The sequence below is a fragment of the Fistularia commersonii genome, chromosome 11 (genome assembly GCF_037954325.1).
Source record: "Fistularia commersonii isolate RoL2024-O1a breed Wild chromosome 11, RoL_Fcom_v1.0, whole genome shotgun sequence".
Taxonomy (NCBI): domain Eukaryota; kingdom Metazoa; phylum Chordata; class Actinopteri; order Syngnathiformes; family Fistulariidae; genus Fistularia; species Fistularia commersonii.
In genome coordinates, this window is record NC_141294.1 from 135,001 (window position 1) to 154,730 (window position 19,730).

At 49.0% G+C, this 19,730-nt stretch overlaps 1 protein-coding gene across 2 annotated transcripts in view; it reads left to right on the plus strand.

Annotated features, from left to right (window-relative positions):
* col14a1a (collagen, type XIV, alpha 1a) overlaps positions 1-19,730 on the plus strand; it is a 137,584-nt gene that overhangs the window by 62,705 nt on the left and 55,149 nt on the right. For both annotated transcript variants that reach the window (XM_086155966.1, XM_086155965.1), the window contains exons 24-27: positions 2,441-2,587; positions 4,093-4,167; positions 8,208-8,347; positions 14,597-14,720. In XM_086155966.1, the coding sequence (XP_086012092.1) occupies positions 2,441-2,587; positions 4,093-4,167; positions 8,208-8,347; positions 14,597-14,720 (486 nt within the window). The remainder of the gene's footprint in view (positions 1-2,440; positions 2,588-4,092; positions 4,168-8,207; positions 8,348-14,596; positions 14,721-19,730) is intronic.

The window sequence follows — 19,730 nt, forward strand, 5'->3', positions numbered from 1 at the left end:
GGCTCACGTACCCGACAGAAGCGTCGAACATTCTAGGGAGCGAGTGAAAATTTAGGCGGCCTACTTTGACGCTTCACGCTGCCGCGGTTGGGGATGGAAAGGCGGCGTAGAACCCGAGCCGATCGGCCAACTGATGAGAGGAGGGCTTTACCTGCGTGGCCTGCCTGAACTAACATTTATCGTTGATTAGTCGCAGCATTTTGGCAGATCGGAGCGGCCAGTGATGTAAAAGGTGAATCGAATGCTCGCTCTGTTTCAACACTGATGCGTAGCGTTACGCTCCAACGAGAGACGGACGCCGTTCCAGGTGTAGAAGAAAGAATTGGAAGGCTTCCATTTATCTCTGGTGTTCCAGCAGGACAAAATGGAGAATGAAGAGAAACCACGGCCATTACCTTTTCAGCATTTACCGCTGCCCCCCCCGCTCGCTCCACGAGCATTGGCTGGATTTTCGAGTTGAGAGATTTGGTTTAATCCACACAAAGCCAACCAGCTGCTTAAACACCTTCTCAGATGGAAAAGTGCGTCCCCTCGGTGAAAACCGCTTCCCTTGTGGAAGAGGGGCTAATTTACCTCTTTTCTGAGAGGAGGTTCACTGTTACGTTGAGTGAAAGCGACAAAGAACACATCCTCTGCCGTCTTTTCCGCGTCGAATGAGATGTTGATGCCTCGTGACTTTTATAAAAATAAATGTCCGGAGGAAGTGGTCGGGAGGGAGGATTACATCGACTGCTCAATCCCTCTTTAATTCATGTTTATTCATTTCCTTGAAGTGTTTGTCGGTCAACATTTTGGCCCGTTGAATAGCCACGTCTGAATAATCCGTATTTGTTTGCTGAAGTGTGAAGAACCCGTGATGAACAAGGCTGGAGGCCCAGACCAGGGTGCCTACATAGGAGTTAGTCAACTCCTATGAAGAGGCGCCCGGCCTCTTCCCGGGGTCATCGCAACTGCTTCCAAGATGATTTACTTTCTTTATTCTGGTTTGACAGAACCTGCTGCTTTCTGAAAAGTACACAAAGGTGATGGAGGGAAAGGGAAGAGGAGCACGTTCTCCAGCCACCTTTGGAAACTTTGCTCTGAGGAGACGACGCCTCTGAACTGTTCTGAAGGGGAACAAGGCGGGAGGGAGCTTTACATAACGGTGGTGTTGGGCAGCTTTGTGCGCCGAACAACAAACCACAGCAAGCGCTACGAACAAAGATCCGCTAACCTTTCCAGTGGCAGACGTCCAAGACGAAACAAAACGGAGCCCACCTGCCTGCACAGCTGGACCACCTGCCGATGGGCCGATATCACCCATAAGGAGGGAACATCTGAGCCTGGGAGACGCCCCTTGGAGACGCCATTGAGGACGAAGGGGCCAGTCAGGGTTTAATTCTACGGCTGCCGATACCTACACACTCCTCTGGTGACACTTGCCACGTTGCACAGGTCTAGACCGGGATCCTTCAGATGATCTGCAGAAACCAAACGTTACCCCATCAGCGAGCACTTAGGGGTGGCGGCGAGGAGGAGCGGCTCTTTGCCGGTGCAGAACCCTCGGTCAGATTCGAGCTCGGTGAGGGACGACCTTCTGCCTCGACCGGTTGGTGTAGAAATAGAGCGCCACAGTTAGCTTTATTGTCATTTTCTCCACACGCACCAGACATGGAGTAGAATCCAGAAGAAGTTTCTCGCCATCCCACGGTGGCAGAATAAAAACAAGATAAGAATATTTTACCGTACTAAAGTTGAAAAAATACATAAAATCTAAATGTATAGCGGCAGAGGTTTCTGTATAAAGCAAGGCGCGCCAGAGACGGGGACATGCTAATAACAACAGCAGCGCTAACAGTGAACAAGGTCCCGGTCACGTAATGCAACCATGGCTTCAATATTCGAGAAGGAGACCATGACATAACGATGTGGCAGATCGGTCCACGCGTCCGGCGCCCGGAAGAAGACCCGAGGCTACCTTCGTGCATCGAGACGGACAGGATAGGAATGAGAGTGGTGCATCATGGGATATCCCTCAGCGTAGGAAGCCCGTGGCTTTGGGCTAGCCTCGCCCTAACTACAAGCTTCCTCAAAAAGAAAGGTTTTAAGCCTATCCTTAAACACAGAGACGTGGTCGGCCGACTCAGGGCGCTATTATGAACCGACGAGCCGAGGTTGCGTGGAATGTCGGACGGCAGGCGTTGCGATGTCGGCGTGGTCATCCCAAGTGACGGCAGGGTCAAGAGGGGGGAACAAAAGCCTGGAAGAAGAGCGAGGAAAGACGCTGGGGTGTCGACAAACAAGAGGAAGGCCTTTTCCAGCCATCTGACCCTTTTAACCTTTTTTACCACACACTTCTGTTTAGGCGGTATTTAAAGAACGGTCCGGATGGAAATGGTGAGCGTTTCTGCGACTGTGTTTAGGTTCTGATAGAAATCTTTCGTTTCCTCACCCCCTCCAGATAACCAGGGGCAGGAAGTGCACCTGGGGGGCGGGGCTTCCCGTCAGTGTTTTTACGACCTGACCCCGAGCAGCCAATACCAGATCAGCGTTCACACGCAGATGCAGGAAGTGGAGGGTCCGTCAGTGTCCATCACCGACATGACACGTATGTTTCTCTTTGACTTTATTACGACTCCATCCCGCCATGGTGCCTCCGTTGTTTTGGCTGCCATTGTTTTTTTACTGTATTTTCCTGGAATCTCTATCCACCGCTGCGTGGCGCAGGAGGTCGAGCGATCGTCATCGCAAGCCAACATTCCCGCTTGGATTCCCGGCTTGTTGAGCAACACGCCGAAGCCCTGCTCCTCCTGATCATGGTTCATCCATGATGGCTTCATTGCCGAGAACCAATTTCCCCACGAGGGATTAATGAAGGATAAATTGTTATTATTTTCTTTTGGTGTGTTTTCTTCCATTCTACATACATTCACCTTTGGCGTCTGTCTTGTCATTTCGAAATGATTTTATCATCTCTCTGTGAGGCGACAGCGACAAGACAGGAGAGGCGCCCGGCCTCTTCCCGGGGTCATCGCAACTGCTTCCAAGATGATTTACTTTCTTTATTCTGGTTTGACAGAACCTGCTGCTTTCTGAAAAGTAATTGGCTTGGCAGCGAGGCACGCTTTGCCCTCGGGGCTTACTCAGGGAAACAATCTATTGTCAGACAGGCACTGATGAAAATGCAGTCGCTGTTTCTAAGTTACGAGGGAGAACGGAGGGGAGTGTTCAGGAAAGGAGGCACGGCGATTGAATCCGAGCGCCGTAACTTAGCGTCGGAGAAAAAGACTCAAACGTTCTGCTAATGCTGCCGAGGGTTTTCTAGAAACCTCTCTGCCCGTGAAGGTGTTGAGCCGTCGGAGGCAGGAGGACGTGAAATCTATCCGAGGTCTCTCTCCGTCCTCTGCGGGCGCTGCTTTCCACGGCTTGGGAAAAACAAGCACGTTCATTAATAAAGATGCTAAGAGGCAGTAAATAAACTCCTGGCGTGTAATCCCAGACAGCGTCTGATCACTGAGGATTTACAGGGGCTGGAGGCCGTAGATCAAGTCTGCAACTTGTGGCACGAGGTGCGGCTGGGATGCAGATGATCTGAAACAGACCGTTTTATTCATCGCCCTGCATACAGTCAAATGTGAGGGCGGCTCATTTCATTGGATCTCCAGTTTGACCAAACAGCGCCAGCTCAACTGTTAAAGTGTGTGCAGACCTCAAGACATTTCTACCATTGTCTTTATTGGGTTATTTTGGTTTCTGTTGTCTTAATCGAGCAAGCGTGGGGCGGCGGGGCAGGGATGAGGGCGAGGCTACTTTCAGGCGTCACGACACCGGCTGACCTTGCGAAAGGGTAATTAATGCTTTGCTGGAAACACGCCGGCGAATTGATGAAGGTACGTGAGAGTGGGCGCCTTTCGCCGAGCGCCGGGCACCGAGGTTATTTCTCCATCGCTGGGACGGCGGAAGGTGATTCGACCGCAGCTTGAATCTGATGGATTTCAGTTCCGGTGTTTGGATAATGTTTATTTATATACAGACAAATAATTGAGCCGCGGTACAAACATGATTCATATCCCAACTTTTTCGCAATCCGTGACCTTGAATTCTCCGTTCCAGTGCCAGCGCCCACCCTGGCCCCGACCGAACCCCCGGCCACCGAGCCCCCTCCGACAATCCCTCCCGCCAAAGAAGGTGAGTCGCATGTCTGATGTATCTCATAAACGGATGCACCACAAATCACAAGCGCGAGGTCTTTGGATGTTACTCCGGGAGATCGACTGTAATTTGCAGCAAGGGCGTTATTTTCCACGTCTTTGTTTAATGTCACACGATCGCCTAGATCTTCTGAGAGCATGACTAGAATCCAGGTTGGCGCTTGCACTTTGCATTTCGGGTCCTGCAGGACAAAAGACAAACCAAAGATTTATCATCTGACTGCGGCTCCAAAATGACAGTAAAATTTCGACTGAAGCCAGAGAGGTTGTGTTGCGCCGTGTCGTGACGCCGTGACGCGCGCGACCACCCGTGTCGACGCTCGCCGTCAAATCCTCTTGCGTGTCCCCCGGAGGTCAAGGCCGGAGGTCAAACCGAGCACAAAAAGTGTGGAAAAACAAGCGGCGTGATTTAATTCCTCCAATAAACCGATGTCTCAGCCGTTTGTTTGCTTATACTTATGTATTTCTGATCAAAACACTTGAGAGGGACAGCAGGCCTGGAGGGATCCAATGAGGTCGCATGATTGAAAAAACCTGCTCCTAAGTTTGTCCATCAGGCACGACACCTTTTTTGAAGCCACAATCTTCACTGAATTTCAAAACAGCAGAGAAATGAGAGGAAGTCTGAGGATCAGGGGCAAAAAAATCCTCTTCGGGGATGGAACGTAAGGTAGAGTCAGAAAGAAAACGTCGAGTCTGCGTGTGGTATCGACTTAACTCTGCAATAAAGTGTGCAGTTGGAGCCGCTGCAGCCGATCCCAAAAGAAGGAAATACCTCTGTAATCCCGGCTCCTCTTCTTACTTAATCAGAGCAAACCTCAGCAAACCTCCCACGCAGCTTCACTTGGCTCTCCACTCGCTCCTGCCAGAAGCGCGCCTGAAATCGCCGCCGCCGCCGTGACATTTCAAGCCACAACTTCCTGCGCGTGGGCTGTTCATTCTATAATCATTTTTTCTTGTCGTCGTTATTACTACTTTGCTGCACCGGCATGTGCCAGGATACTTAGCCTTATTCCCTAATGGACTCTGAAACATTCAGGCGAGCGGGACGTTCGGAGCCGTGGAGGGCGGCTCTGTGCACGCCAGTGGAACGCCAGTTGGCCGCAGATGTGGGGAGAGGAGGGCGCGGCGTGAATGTTTTTCATGAAGTACCGCACGAGCTTCGCCCTAACATTAGGTGCGGTTGTTGTTTGGATTGTGCGCCAAAGAAACGGCGAAGCCGCCCGGTCGCTGCCGAGGGCCCGCCGCCGGTGGCATATGAGTACAAGAAGTGAAACTCCACATCCGGCGAAGGCTGATCGGCTTTTTATCGAAACGAGGCCGCTGTGATCCGAGAAAGAAAGGTGCGAGGTTTATGCGGACGAGCCCCGCCGAAGCCCTCGGACACTCGCGCTCCAAAAGTTCCCCAGATATGATGCGACGCGCACGGCGAGCGCGGCCGTGGACGTCGCCGTTCCTGACCTTTCTGGGAGCGACGGGGGAATCTTTGTCCGGGACCGCAGCGACAGGAGGAGAGTTAAGTGGGTCTGCGACAGACAATGGATGTCACAGACAGAAAGTCATAAAAAAAGGCATGTTGCGGAGTAAGAAGATGATGAAAGACGGAGCGGGAGATGAAAATGCCCCAACAGTATAATCTCAGCCTTTAGAAGAATCAACCATATAAAACCTTGTAATGAAAAATTCCGACGCTGACCTTTAACTTGACATTTCTGACAAGTGTGCGAACTCGATTTATGCCGGTCTGGAGAAAAATCGTAGAAATATCGCCCCCCGCCCGGAGCCACGGACCGGGCCGTCCAAACGCCGTACATCAAACGCGAATCCCACTCGCCCAGGTTTGTCTGTGTCCAATCTGGAAAAATTGCCCTTATCTGATGGAGGCATTTTTTTCCCTTTATATCCACAAATCTATCTAATATCCTCCCCGGACGTATGGATTCCCACCCTTGTAGTCGGTGTTTGTAAATGCGCCGTGACTCCTTCCCATCGCTCCTCGCCGGCACCCTGATGGATTCCCTCTTGGTGGCAAAAGTTCAAATTAAATCAAAAAGTTGTCGTCGCCGCATCCGACTTTCCGGCGAAGCCCCGTGATTGCATTTAGCGTCTGGGCAAGAAGGAGACCTTCCCGTCTGATCCGCCTCCTGAACGATGAGCGCCTCCTATCCAGGTCCAGGTCTAGCCACAAACTTGCGCTCGCCCGATAACGTTGGTAGAGGCGTTGACGTACGATGTTCGCGAGAAGCTCGGCACCGTCCACGATCGGCCCATCGCAGTAAAGACGTGGCACCCGGGCCCCTCCTCCCGTGGAAGAGGACACGTTTATCCTCCCGGAGATGAGATGTAATAAGTCACAGAAGCGCGGTAACTGCTATCAATCAAATAAAGCTGAGAGATGACTTCACAGGGGACATTAACATTTCATATGATCGGGACGGCCCTCTTAAAAAGACATCATGCCGTAGATTCACGTTACTTTATTTAAAATGTCGAGTAGTTAATGGCCGCCGCACTGTGGACACACACGTCACCAAGTTTAGGTAAATATATAAATGCGTAATGAATTCGCTTCAGGCTGTCTTGTTTTCGATACAGCAGGACCTCGGCTCACCCATTAAATTTGTTCTTTGACCCCAGACCAGATCAATATTTCCCTTTGAAATCAATGTAAATTCCACGTTTAGCTGTTATTTCTCTCTTGGGATCAATTGCAATTTTTCACTTCTTCTTAAAACCACTGTCACTCGCACTTTTATGGGGCTGTAATGAGGGTTAACTTCCCAAAAAAGCTCAAAAAGGTGCTATAACTGTAGAGCCCAATGGTGAAGGATGTTAAACAATGCGGAGGAGCACGCACAACTGCCGCCAGGCTACAAGGCCACAATGCAGAAAGCTCGTGAGTTTGTTTTGCGTCCGTGCACCGGCGCTTGTTCACAGTTGATTCAATATTTGATGGAAGCCCCTGTTCTTGGGCCAGGATGTTCCCACGCCCACGTTCTTCTGGATACGGACACTATATTACAATAAGAGGCCTTAAGACGTTCCTTCCCGCCAGCGTTTTGAAGGCCAGAGAGAATCCTACTCAAGTAAGGTTTGGATTAGTGTTTGCCGTTTCACGGCTGTCGCTGCAGTGGACAGAACCCGATGTACAGGGGGCTCGGGGCTGCAGAGCGGCCGGCCATCAAGCTGATCCTTGAGCGGGTCGAGGAGGTTGTGACGGAGGAGAGTTGACAAGAGCTGGCAGAAAGAACAAGCTCCTCACTTTTCTCCGGTACCTACTCTAGGGGTAAAATAAGAGAATAAAAGAGTTAATTGAACAAATTCAAATCACTTAAATTGCTTCTGTCTTTGTGGCAGTTTAAAAGCTGAGTAAAGTTACTCGGAAGGCGAATGAAAGGGTTTGTTGAATTATCACAAACCCACACAGAGGTGTTTAAGACAGGATGGCTCGTGGGCAATAATTGGATCGCTTCGCATATATTAGCCTTTTTCGCAATAATTACAAGCTAATGACGGCACTTCTCTGGAGCGTTTCGTCTCATTTTATTGTCATGCTTACAATTTCTTTATTCTGGAATTGGAATAGGGTTGCGGTGACGAAGGAGAATCGTTGGGCGGAGGGCCGGAGAGCTCACGCTCAGGAGGCCGACCGGGTTAAAATCCCAAGAAATGTGGAACCGCGATCAGGGAATATGAATGATTTAGCGAAACCGTAAAGGTCAGGAAAGAAGGTTCTCCGTTTCCAAATGATTTGTGTCATGTAGACTTCAAATTCAACGTGAAATCATCGTTTTCGGAGAGCCGCTTTTAAATTATTTACGCCGCTCCCCGGGTTTTGTAGTTGCCTTGCCTGATAATATGCATATCTACTCTGAGTATATCTGGTAGTTACTTAGCATTCAACTTGCGCTCTGTCCTCCGGTGACCCCTGATCTGCATGAAATCTGCTTTTTTTTTTTTTCTCTTTCCAAATGTTGAGGTTTCATGTTTCCAATTCTATCCGTCTCGATTGTCCAGTGTGTAAGGAGGCCAAGGCTGACCTGGCGTTTCTAGTCGACGGCTCTTGGTCGATAGGAGACGACAACTTCATGAAGATCACCCGCTTCCTCTACAGCACCATTGGATCCCTGGATCTGATTGGCTCAGATGGCACCCAGGTGAGTCATGTGACCGCCGCCTCCACCTTTTGAAGGCTCAGCTCACGTTACGCCTGCAAAGAGGTGCGTCCTGCAAACGTCCTGCAAACGCCTGCAAACGTCCACGTCCTCATACTTCCCTTTCGTTGCCACAGTTGTTATGCAATATTTTATGTTATGCAGAGTTCTCTTCCACGTGCCGATGTGTACGATAACAAACATGGCGGCGGCGGTGATAATGTACGGTAGCAACTTGACTTGCAAATTTAATTCAGAACTCAATTTTCTCATATATCAAATTGAATTTCCCCAAAGGAACTGAAACGTTAGTAATCCGTTCCAGTCACCTAGTTTTGGGACGTGTCTTGAAATCAGAGAAACATACTTTAAAAATGACAAATATGGCATAAAAAGTAATAATACATGAAAAAGAGAGTATAGGGAGACAAACTCAAGCGTATTCACTCGGACAAAGACAGCGTCGGCGGTGCAGGAGGTTGGGGGAGTTTTTCATTCGGTGCTCTATCGCTTAATGTATTGGCTACACAATTAATGTGTGTTCAGAATAAGAAAAGTGTTCTTTATGAATACCGAAGAATGTCTAAAAAAGAAAAATGCATAATAAAAGAAAATGTTTGGAGATAATCTGGTTTTCTGAAGTGTATTTACCTTGGAGATCTGACTAAGATTGCTTAACCTAACTTATTGTCTCCAATGGTCTGCTAAATGCACACTTTGAACAATTTATGTTTAAACTTCATTTATCCTCACTCAACATGCTTTTACTACGGCGTGAAGCCGCTGCTCTTTTTAAAACCATCAACTCGTCTGCGACTCTTTGTCCATCCACGTTCCCGCTGTCCGCCGCACCAAATGCCAGCAAATATCTCCTGCCTTCTCCCAGACGACGCTCTGCGAACCTCACCGACAGCAGCTTCTGTGTGTTTTCCACAGACGAGTCCACCTCGCTGGTGTTTTTCCATGATTTTATCCGGGTTACTCAGTGGCGGCGCCATGTGCCGATGTTTTTAGACGCCCCTTCACGGACAGCGGCCGCCACATGTGTGTCACACGCTCATCCCGCTCGCTCGCATCACAAAGCGAAAAATCCTCTCAGAAACGGCGTAGAGTCTAAACGAAGCTTCAGTCGGCGGCACGAATTCATGGTGAGAATTTGGCTGTTTGATTGAAAAATCCATCTGATGAAGATTATTGCGGCTCAGGACGGACAAGATCATCTTTAAGGTGGCGCTAGTGAGGGGCGGACGTTCACGTTTCCTCGTGATCGTCTGGCGTGAGCTAATCCGGCACAAATTTAATGTCCGGCATCTCTCTGATTTGCTCTTGGACTAAGCGCCGCCTCGTGAGGGAGGGGAGGTAAAGCAGACGCCGGGTTTGGGGCCAAAGTGGCCACGCGTGCGACCGAAGCGCTCGTGGAAACGCCAACAACACCGTCCGTCAGACCACTCGCTCTGCTGTCATTTCTCTGATGGGTTGGAAGGGATCGTTGGTGTGTTTTTACTCCACCACCTGTACCAAACTGAAACACCCATCGACGAATCCGCCCACTCTGCCCGCCTCACATTCTACAAATCATTTCAAATTCTGAAGTTAGAAATAAACATTAAACTGGATTTTCTTCCGGAGTTCTCATTTGGCGGCGGCGTGAGGAGGGAGACTCTTCCTCACGGTAAGGAGACCATTGCAGATTGTTTTCTGTTACCTGGGGTGACTCCCATTTCTCTTCCCCTTGCAGAAGTATCAGATTCAGACGGCCTTTCAAATTAAGCGACACATAAATTTGCACAGAAGTCAGTTTGATTAATTTATGATATTTAATCTTCTTCTTCGTCTCCTTTCGGCTTTTTCCTTCAGGTGTCGCCACAGCAAATCAACTTTTTCCATTCAACCCTACTCTCTGCATCCTCCCTTCTCACACCCACTACCTTCATATCATTCCTCTGATGGACCCACTCCTGATCCTCTCCATCCTGGTCACCTGGAACCTCAACATCTTCATCTCTGCAACCTCTTGTTCTGCCTGCTTTCTTTTGGTCATTGTAACAGTTTCTTGTCCATACATCATCGCTGGTCTCACCACTGTCTTGTACACCTTTCCTTTTATTCTGGCTGAAAGTCTTCTATCTCTTGGTACCCCTGACACTTTTCTCCACCCATTCCAACCTGCTTGGACCGTCTCTTCACCTCTTTTCCGCACTCTCCATTGCTCTGGACTGTTGACCCCAAGTACCTGAAATCCTCCAGCTTCTTGATCTCCACTCCCTGTAGGCTCACCGTTCCACCCGAGTTCCTCTCATTCACACACATATATTCTGTCTTGCTGCGACTAACTTTCATTCCTCTCCTTTCCAGAGCATACCTCCACCTCTCTAGATTTTCCTCTACCTGTTGTCTGCTCTCACAACAGATCACAATGTCATCCGCAAACATCATGGTCCATGGAGGTTCCTGTCTAACCTCATCTGTCAGCCTGTCCATCACCACTGCAAACAAGAAGGGGCTCAGAGCTGATCCCTGATGGAGTCCCACCTCCACCTTGAACTTCTGTGTTACCCCTACAGCACACCGTACCAGTGTCTCACAGCTAGCGTACATGTCCTGCACCAGTCTATCATACTTCTCTGCCACTCCAGACTTCCTCATACAATACCAGAGCTCCTCTCTTGGCCCCCTGTCATATGCTTTTTCTAGGTCTACAAAAAGACAATGCAGCTCCCTCTGGCCTTCTCTGTACTTTATTAGCATTCTCAACTCAAATCTTGCATCTGTAGTACTCTTTCTAGACATGAAGCCGTACTGCTGTTCACAAATGCTGCCCTCTGCTCTCAGTCTAGTTTCCACTACTCTTTCCCATAAGTTCATTTTATGGCTCATCAACTTTATCCCTCTATAGTTGCTGCAATTCTGCACATCCCACATATTCTTAATAATGGGCACCATCACACTACCTAACAAACTCCTCCTTCAAGACAACTCCTACTCCATTTCTCTTCTTGTCAGTACCATAATAGTACAACTTAAAGCTGCTCCTAAGCTTCTAGCCTTACTACCTTTCCACCTGGTCTCCTGGACACACAGTAAATCCACCTTCCTTCTCTGCATCATGTCGACCAACTCTACCTTTTCCTGTCATCGTCCCAATATTCAAGTCTCTCCTCTCAGTCCCAGACTCTTTCCTTTCCTCTTCTCTCTCTGCTTCCAAACATGTCTTCCTCCCCTCCTTCTTTCACCTACAGTAGCCCAGTTTCCATTGGTTCCCTGTGAGTCATCGGTACCAATGGCACTCGTTGTTAACCCGGGTCTTGACTGATCTGGTATGATCTGGTTATTTTGGTTGATTCGTATACTTTTACATTTAACCTTTATTCTCGGGAGTTTGGCCTGGTTTGTCATTGTAATGATGCCTTTTAATTCTGAGGATCCTCTAATGTCTGTCTATCCATCGTCTCTGTTTGTCCGTCTATCTATCTATCTATCTATCTATCTATCTATCTATCTATCTATCTATCTATCTATCTATCTATCTATCTATCTATCTATCTATCTACCTACCTACCTACCTACCTACCTACCTACCTACCTACCTACCTACCTACCTACCTACCTACCTACCTACCTACCTACCTACCTCCCTCCCTCCCTCCCTCCCTACCCACCCACCCATCTATCTATCTATCCATCTGTCCGTCTGTCTGTCTGTCTTTTGGCTTATCCATCCATCCATACTTCTATCTACCTGTTTCACTGTCAATCAGTTGGTCTGTCTGTCTGCCTATCATCCATCCATCCATCCATCCATCCATCCATCCATCCATCCATCCATCCATCCATCATCTATAATCCATCTATCCATCCATCCATCCATCCATCCCTCCATCTATCCGTCTATCTCCACTAACACATTGTAGCTGCGGAACCCAAAGACCAGAATATTTGCCTATTCCAGATGAAACCCCTGCTTGTGTTCCGTCACGGCAGAGAAATGCAATATTACATTACTGACACTTCACAAAAAAAGCATGAAATTTTCTTTTAAAAAATTGCATTTTGGTCGTGAAAGAAGATGAAAGAAAAAATGAAAAAACTGGACTGTCTGGAAGGGCGGAACATTCTGTCGTGATCCTGTTTGACAAGATCAGTGGAGTGTTACTTGAACATTGATTGGGAAAAAAAGTCAAAAGAAAAGGGATGATCTTAAAAACATGTGGAGCAGAATTTCCTCCTGGATGGATAACTAGCATGTACTAAAAAAATAAAATTAAAAAAATAAAAAACGCTTCATCACCTGTGATGGGTATTTTTCGTGGAGAGAAGTCGGGTTGTAAAACATCCGTAATGAATTATTCCGTCGTGTTATCCGATCGTGCAAATATCCAGAGACATTTTTTTTCTTGCCTGTGTTGCGGGGCCGTCGTTCTAAGCTCTTCCATGCATTAAACATGGGAGCGTTAACCGAGCGCTTCGCCCGCCGCAGCCCCCGAGGGGGTAGCACGCGTTCTGGAAAACGTGTTTGTATCCAGTCTTACTGTAAGGCCTTCCATCGGAAAATACTTTTCGATCCTGCGGCCCGGGTGGATTTTCTCCGACCCCACTGCCCCGAGAGAGGAGGTGATGCTCATGTATCACCGTCATCAATAACGTCGGGGCCGTGACTTCGCCCGTCGTCCCCTCGGCGGGGTCAGGCCCGGCGCCGGTCAGCGGGACTCGGACGCCTCATCTGTCATCCCCGAACCCACGCTTTCATTTGTATAATACGTGGCGCTAGGCGGTTTGCTACCCTCTCCCTGCCCCGTAACAACCCCCCTCTCCCGGCCCACCTGGCAGCAGCGACCCGGAGCACGGCTGGCGGTAATGCGAGAGAGTTGGCCCAGCAGCAAAGACAGAGTTGGCTGAAAACGGGGGCCGCCCCGAGCCAACAACAGCACCATTAGCAGTCTGGAGGCAATAATAGTTATTCAGCGCGCTCGCAGTAATGCAATTAGGCTGATTGTATCCCTGACTCGGTCGCGTAGACAGTAACATCGGTAAAAAAAAAATCAAATCATAGTTCTTTTGAGTTCCCCCCCCTTCTACTACCTGTGAAGTTACTCATGTTGGCTTCTGCTGTCACATTCAACTTAACTCACTTTGTGTTTATCCTATTCGCTTCATATACATATATATATATATATATATATATATATATATATATATATATATATGTATATATACATATATGTGTGTGTGTGTGTGTGTGTGTGTTTGTGTTTAGGCTTTCATTTCTATGTTAAACGGTTGGACTGGGACGTATCTGGAATACGCTGAAGAAAGCAAGAAAGCATTGAAGGCTGGCAGCACAAGCGGCGGCGTGCTTTCATGTACAAAGCGCCTACTTGTAGAAATGTGAAATGTCAACAAAAAAGGTTGTTAGACAGTAGTAATGAATGTGTTTTGGTGCAGAAGACCGTCATTAGCGTCCATTTTTCAGGGGCCGGTCTTTGTTTTCACCCAGCAGTGGACCCGTTCCAGTCTCCTTTTTTCCCTCTGTGAGTTATTCAGTCATTAAAATGTGGAAAATATGGTCAGGTCTTGAAAAATACTGTAATTATGAATTATGATTAGACGAGCTGATCGCCTGTTTACATTCTCGTTGAAAGCACAGGAATTTTGGGGCCGATTCTCTTATTTTTATCTTTGTCAGATAATAAGCTTTAATGGGCCACGAAGGAAAAGGCGTCACCGTGGCTCGGCGGTTAGCGCTCCTCGCTCACAGCGAGAGGGTCGCTGGACGTCTCCCGCTGGGTTTGGAGCCCGGACGTTCTCCCTGTTGAGTTCCTCCAGGTTCTCCACAGGAGACCCAATGAATTGGTGAAGGTTTGGATGTCTTCAGATTCGGCCCTGTAATCGACCGATCCAGATGAACCCGACCTCTCGCCCTGCGGTCGGAGGAACTTTGTCATCCTGCAGGATGAGCGCTTTAATGACAGCGTGAATTTTGTAAATGCATGTTTAAATCGATGAAGACAGGAACAGGGTCGGCCCAAAGATTTATGAAAATGGTACCCCTGATAGTAGAAATGCTTTCATTTCTATCGTCACTGATGTGTGCGAGTTTGTGGCTATTTATTTTGGACGGGGATATTTTCTTTCATTCTTAAAGTAGGAAGCCGCAGCTGCCCAAAGTGACTCGTGCAAGTTTGATTTAAAAAAAAACAAAAAAACAAATGTGACTTGACCTTTTTCCACCCTCTCCGTCTCGCTTCGCTCCAGGTCGCCATCGCTCAGTTCAGCGATGACGCTCGGACGGAATTCCAACTGAGCACCCACGGCGACAAGGAAGCGCTGCTGGAGGCCATTCAGAAGATCCGATACAAGGGAGGAAACACCAAGACAGGTCGGAGCCGCTCTCGCCTTTTCGCTCACATTTATGAAATCAAAAAAAGTTAAACGGAGTCGTACTGCGGTCTGCCGCAATACAGAGCCGGTTTACGAAGCAGCTGCTCGCGGGCACTTAACGCAGCAGATGGAGTTCCGGTTTTAGTTCGACGCCTGTTCTGAAAGTCGGCGGCGACTACGAACGAACGTCCCCTCAACGTGCTCGGCCAAATGGAAATCCCACATCGGACTGGACCGCCTCCATCTGCCGATGTGATGCCGGGAAAAACGTTCCGCCGCCGAGTTAGAGAACAAACTTCCGATCTTGTTTCGCGTCGACCCATCTTCGGGGGCCGGCGGTGAAGGAGGAGTACCCGGGACGAGAATGTCTGTTAAAAAAGGCTGAAGCGCTTGCGGCGGGTAAAGCCTCTGAGGTCTGGAATACAAAAGAAGTGGTGCGGGCTGTGAACTGTTGTAATATTCATGCGCGTGTCCGGCTGGGCCGGTAAGCACCAGGTGAGTGTCAGCAACTGGGAAGCTAGATAAGGCCGTTCGCCAGACTTTGAAAACACGAGTTACGGCTCAGAGAAATGCTGTTCTTTCGCAGCGCAATCAGCTGCGAGGCCGATCGCGACATCGCTTCGGCTTTTTTCCTTCCCCTCTTTTCTCCTCCTGTACGGTCCTCTCCCATCTTCACGCAACCTCTCCAGGCTACATCGTTTGACAGCGCTTGCATCCGAAGTCCACGTGCGATTGACGCGAGAGAGACGACCGATCCGAGTATCCGAACCCATGACGTCGCGTCAAGACAGACCGGCACCGCTCTGCTCGGGATATTTCTCTTTAAAAAAGCGGAAACACTGTCCGGCCCCACCAATGACACACAGAAGACGGCGATGGCTGCGGTTCTGTATTTACCAAAATGCAATAGTGCCGTCGGAGGTCCTATTTGTCTGCAAAGTATCGGTGATTCCTAGGTAGTTAGGATGAAGCAAGATGGAGGTCGGCGGATCGGTTCGGTCGCCAGACATCGGAAGATGCTCCAGAATCCCCGTTTCAGTGAAAGACGCGATGGCGGGATGTCGTGTTTCGTACTTAAAGCTACGGAAAACTGTGGAGGAGAATATTTCGTAACGTGCCGTTGCCTTCGGCAGCCGCCCCCTCTCCTCGGTGAAGGTTAGGGGATAAGATTAGGAAAATAGTGCAGTTTTCAGCGATGTGTTGAAATGCAGTTCCATAACGGCATAACTTGTACTTGGCAGCCAGAAACCGCTGCCTGCGGCGTGATGTTCTCAAACCAGAATGTTTGCGAGTTGGCGATGAAAGAGGATCCTAATGGACTTAAGTTGGCATTATTTCTGTGGCGCTACCACATAATGTGGTGTTAAGAGGTGCTTGTGATTTCATATTTTCCTTTTAAATCCTACCAAAGGTCCCGTCCTTGTTTTCGCTCCACTGTGATATCTTATCTATGACACTGCGACTCTTGTCCTCATTTATCTCCTACCTTTTTGGCCTTGAGTCCCAGTCGTACTAAGAAGAGGTTTGTTTAAAGAAGCACCAACAGGAAGTAGAATCTTAGTACTCTGTATCTCAGCCGTGTTGTTTTCTCAAGAGGGTTTACGGCAGAAGTCGTCTGTAAGAGGCTCCTCCGTGAGCCGATTCCCTGTCGTCGGACTCAAAGTCCTGCAAGATCCTTGAATCCGTTGCTGCCATCCTAACCGGAAGAGGACCTGGTTGTTATTTAGACTTGACTTTCTTTCTGGAGGGAGTCGTTTTCAAGACAAGCCCGGCTCCAAACATCTCAGTCCCTCCCCCTTCCTGTTTGCCTTTTGGTTTATTTTCCCGGGCTGTTACCGGAGCAGAAAAAAAGCCAGCTGGCTCTCGTCAGTTTAGCCCGGCGTTGTTCCTCTTTGCGTCTCCCACACGGTCGCATAATAACTTCCGAAGGGATCATCTTTGTGGCTTTTTTTTCAGGTTAAAAAAAATAGATGTATTGATTTGTATAGAAAAAAAAATGAAATGGAATAGAATGAAAAATGGATGTATTGAGTTTGTTTGGTTGTGCACGGTTACTAACGCGTTGAATGTATTTCACAGAAGCCTCTCATGCTTAACTTTTAATGTCTTTGCCAAAACTCTCCATGCGACTGTGTTGCTTAACACGAATAAGTCGGCCACAAAGCGACGCCGTTAATTTCCGGGTGTCCGAGGTAAACGCGCATCTTACTCAGCTGTTTTTTCGCCAGATGACCTCTCCGACCCAGGCTTTCATTACAACCCTCGACTCTTTTTGACTCTTTAAACCCCCGAATTATGTGAGAACGTATTTGGGCCCCTGACTGTGTCTAAATCCCCAAAAGCCCTCAAGTAAAGCTCGCTGCCTTTACTTTCTGGCAGCTGTGTCCGCGGGGAAACCACCACCAGCCAACGAGAAACCCCATGGCTTTAGCCTGCTCTGTGTTTTCACTGCAAACATAATAAAACATGCCCTATAGATTCACGCATCGCTTTACCGGAAACGGAAGACATTCCCTGAGCTCCGTTCGCTTAAACTGGGTTTGAAACAATTACTGTTTAAAAAAACAAAAGTGAAAAACAACTCTCGGAACCCGAATCTGTTTTCGAATCCATCGGCTCCTCCTGGATCGACCCTTATTTCTGGGGCGCAGGAGATGTACTCTCGTCGTCCCGAAATCAAGCTAAGGTCCATGTGGTGCCGGCCAATGATCAGCCGACCCGAGAGTGAGCTCTCGGTGCCCCCCCCCGTGATCCCAGCCCTCTGCTTCCTGTTTATTCATCTGTGTTTGTTGGACGAACGCTTGCCTTTGCTGAGCTGCTGCCGAGTGACGATGAGGTGTCCAAAGCACCTCCCTGTGGGAAATCTGCAGATAACAGGGAGAAACAAAACCAAAAAAGGGAAATAACCCCGTTCGGCTTGCGATCAAGATGCTCCATCACTGGAAGGTGAAGGTGTCGGGAAAATGGCGCCCAGATAAATACCGTCCCACACCTGGCAGCTTCCTGTTAAACATCTCACCTGCAAGGCGGGAACTGCTTATTACTGTTGCAGAAACATCAGTTTCTTAGCCAAGGTTGGGAAGTTCCATTATGTTCTGGCTGATATTTGGACGTTGCATTCACTCGCCGGTGCTTTTCTACTGCTGTTACTTTTAAAGCTTGACTTTTCAGTAACCTGTTCGAGCTTTCAAGCGTCTCTCACCGGATCCGCTTCATTCTTACGTTCGGGACCCGATTTGTCGACTTTTTCTACAGATGAACTCCAAAATAACAAACGCGGTACGGTTCGCCTCGGCCCGGTACGACCTTTGGCACGGATCGGAAAAGGCGTCCGCTGAGAAACGAGGAGAAATCTTCCGAGGCTCCGGTGGAAGCGTTTTCACCGAATGCACATCCCGTTCACCTTGGGTGTATCTTTAGTAGCGTGGTTGAATTTCTACCTAATTACAAGCGTATCCACGAGGGGAGAAAATAGGACAGGCAGAAAGTATACGCACCTCATCTCCACACAGGAGGAAGATGGTGCGCTGGGTGGGGAGGGGTTGCCAAATGAAACCCATCCGCCTCAGAGCGTCGGCGCGTCGGGCTTCGCTGCGACCCTGCAGCCCTTCACCGCGTCTCATGGAAATCAGCCCGCTGCTTTGTTTTATTTCTTGGATTTTTTTCGCGCCATCCCGCTCAGAAAAACAGACGGCGCCATAAACATCACCTTCCCTCCCCGATAAAAATATCTCGCCGCGAGAAGAAAGGAGTCGAGAGGCAGCGAGGTGGCGGAGACAATAACAGCAGAGATGGTTTCAGCTGTTTCCCGCCCGGGTCGGCATGGCTGACAGAAACGACTCAATCCGTGATTAGTTATGAGCCTCTGAGCCGCCTGCGTATTTCAACCCTTTTCCCGGTGGGTTGTTGATTTCACCGCCGCCCCCCCAGCCTCCTCTCCACATCTGCCTTTTCCCCGCGTTATTTTACCACGCACCCTTTTTACCTGGCTCTTCTCCAGCCCTGCTCCGGTTTCTGCCGTCCACAAGTCCTGGTCATCTCCCTCCCGCCCGCCGCCGGCTGTCTCGCTTCGTGTTCGGAGGACGACGCAGAAGCGAACGTATCGCCGGCAGACAACAGAACACTTGACGGGCCGAGCGCTCTGTCATTCGTCGTCGCCGACGGCGAAGTGAGCGAGCGCCGAGGCGGAGTGAACGTGGTCCGAGTTTGTTTTGGCTGCAGATGATAAGAGGCAGACACACAGCGGCACTGGGAACAGGTGCACGGAGGCTTTACCTGGATAAATGGAGGGCTTGATTAATCCCGAGGGGGAAATCACCTTGTCATAGCAGCCGGCAACATGAAAGAACAACGACGTGAGAAAAATTGAAATACCAATTTACACTTATGAGTTTAAGCTCGTCATTCAAAAATTGCTCTTATATCCAATTCAATTTCCCCGTTGAAATGAACTGAAACGTTATGAATCCCTTTCGGCCGCCCGGAGTTGTTTCATGTTTGAAATAAGAAAACTGTTCTTGAAAACTACCAAACGATGTCTAAAAATAAGTATGCATAATAAATGAAGATATAGAGTGAAGAGATAAAGTGGTTTCATGAAGAAACTCACTGGCTACACATTTAATGCTACACTATGATGCGAGATGGAACAGATGGGTTTTATCTACGAAGCGAAGCCGCTCCTCTGTTTCTAACCATCCAAGGTTTCCCCCGGTCGGCTTTGGACGCCTCGTCCGTCGACGGTCCCGCCGTCCGCTCCTCCGAATCCCCGTAAAAATACCTGCCTTCTCCCGGACGATGCTGTCCGTCGCCGTATGTCACCGGCAACAAGCTCGCTGTCTCTTCACCACACCTCGCTGGTGTTTTTCCATGGTTTTCTCTGCGTTACCTCGTGGCGGCGGCGCATCTTATTGTTTTTGAACGTCACTTCACAAACGCATCGGTGTGGAACGCTCATCCCGCTCGCTCCCAGCTCAGATCTGGGCTGCTACCACAAAGCAGAAACTCC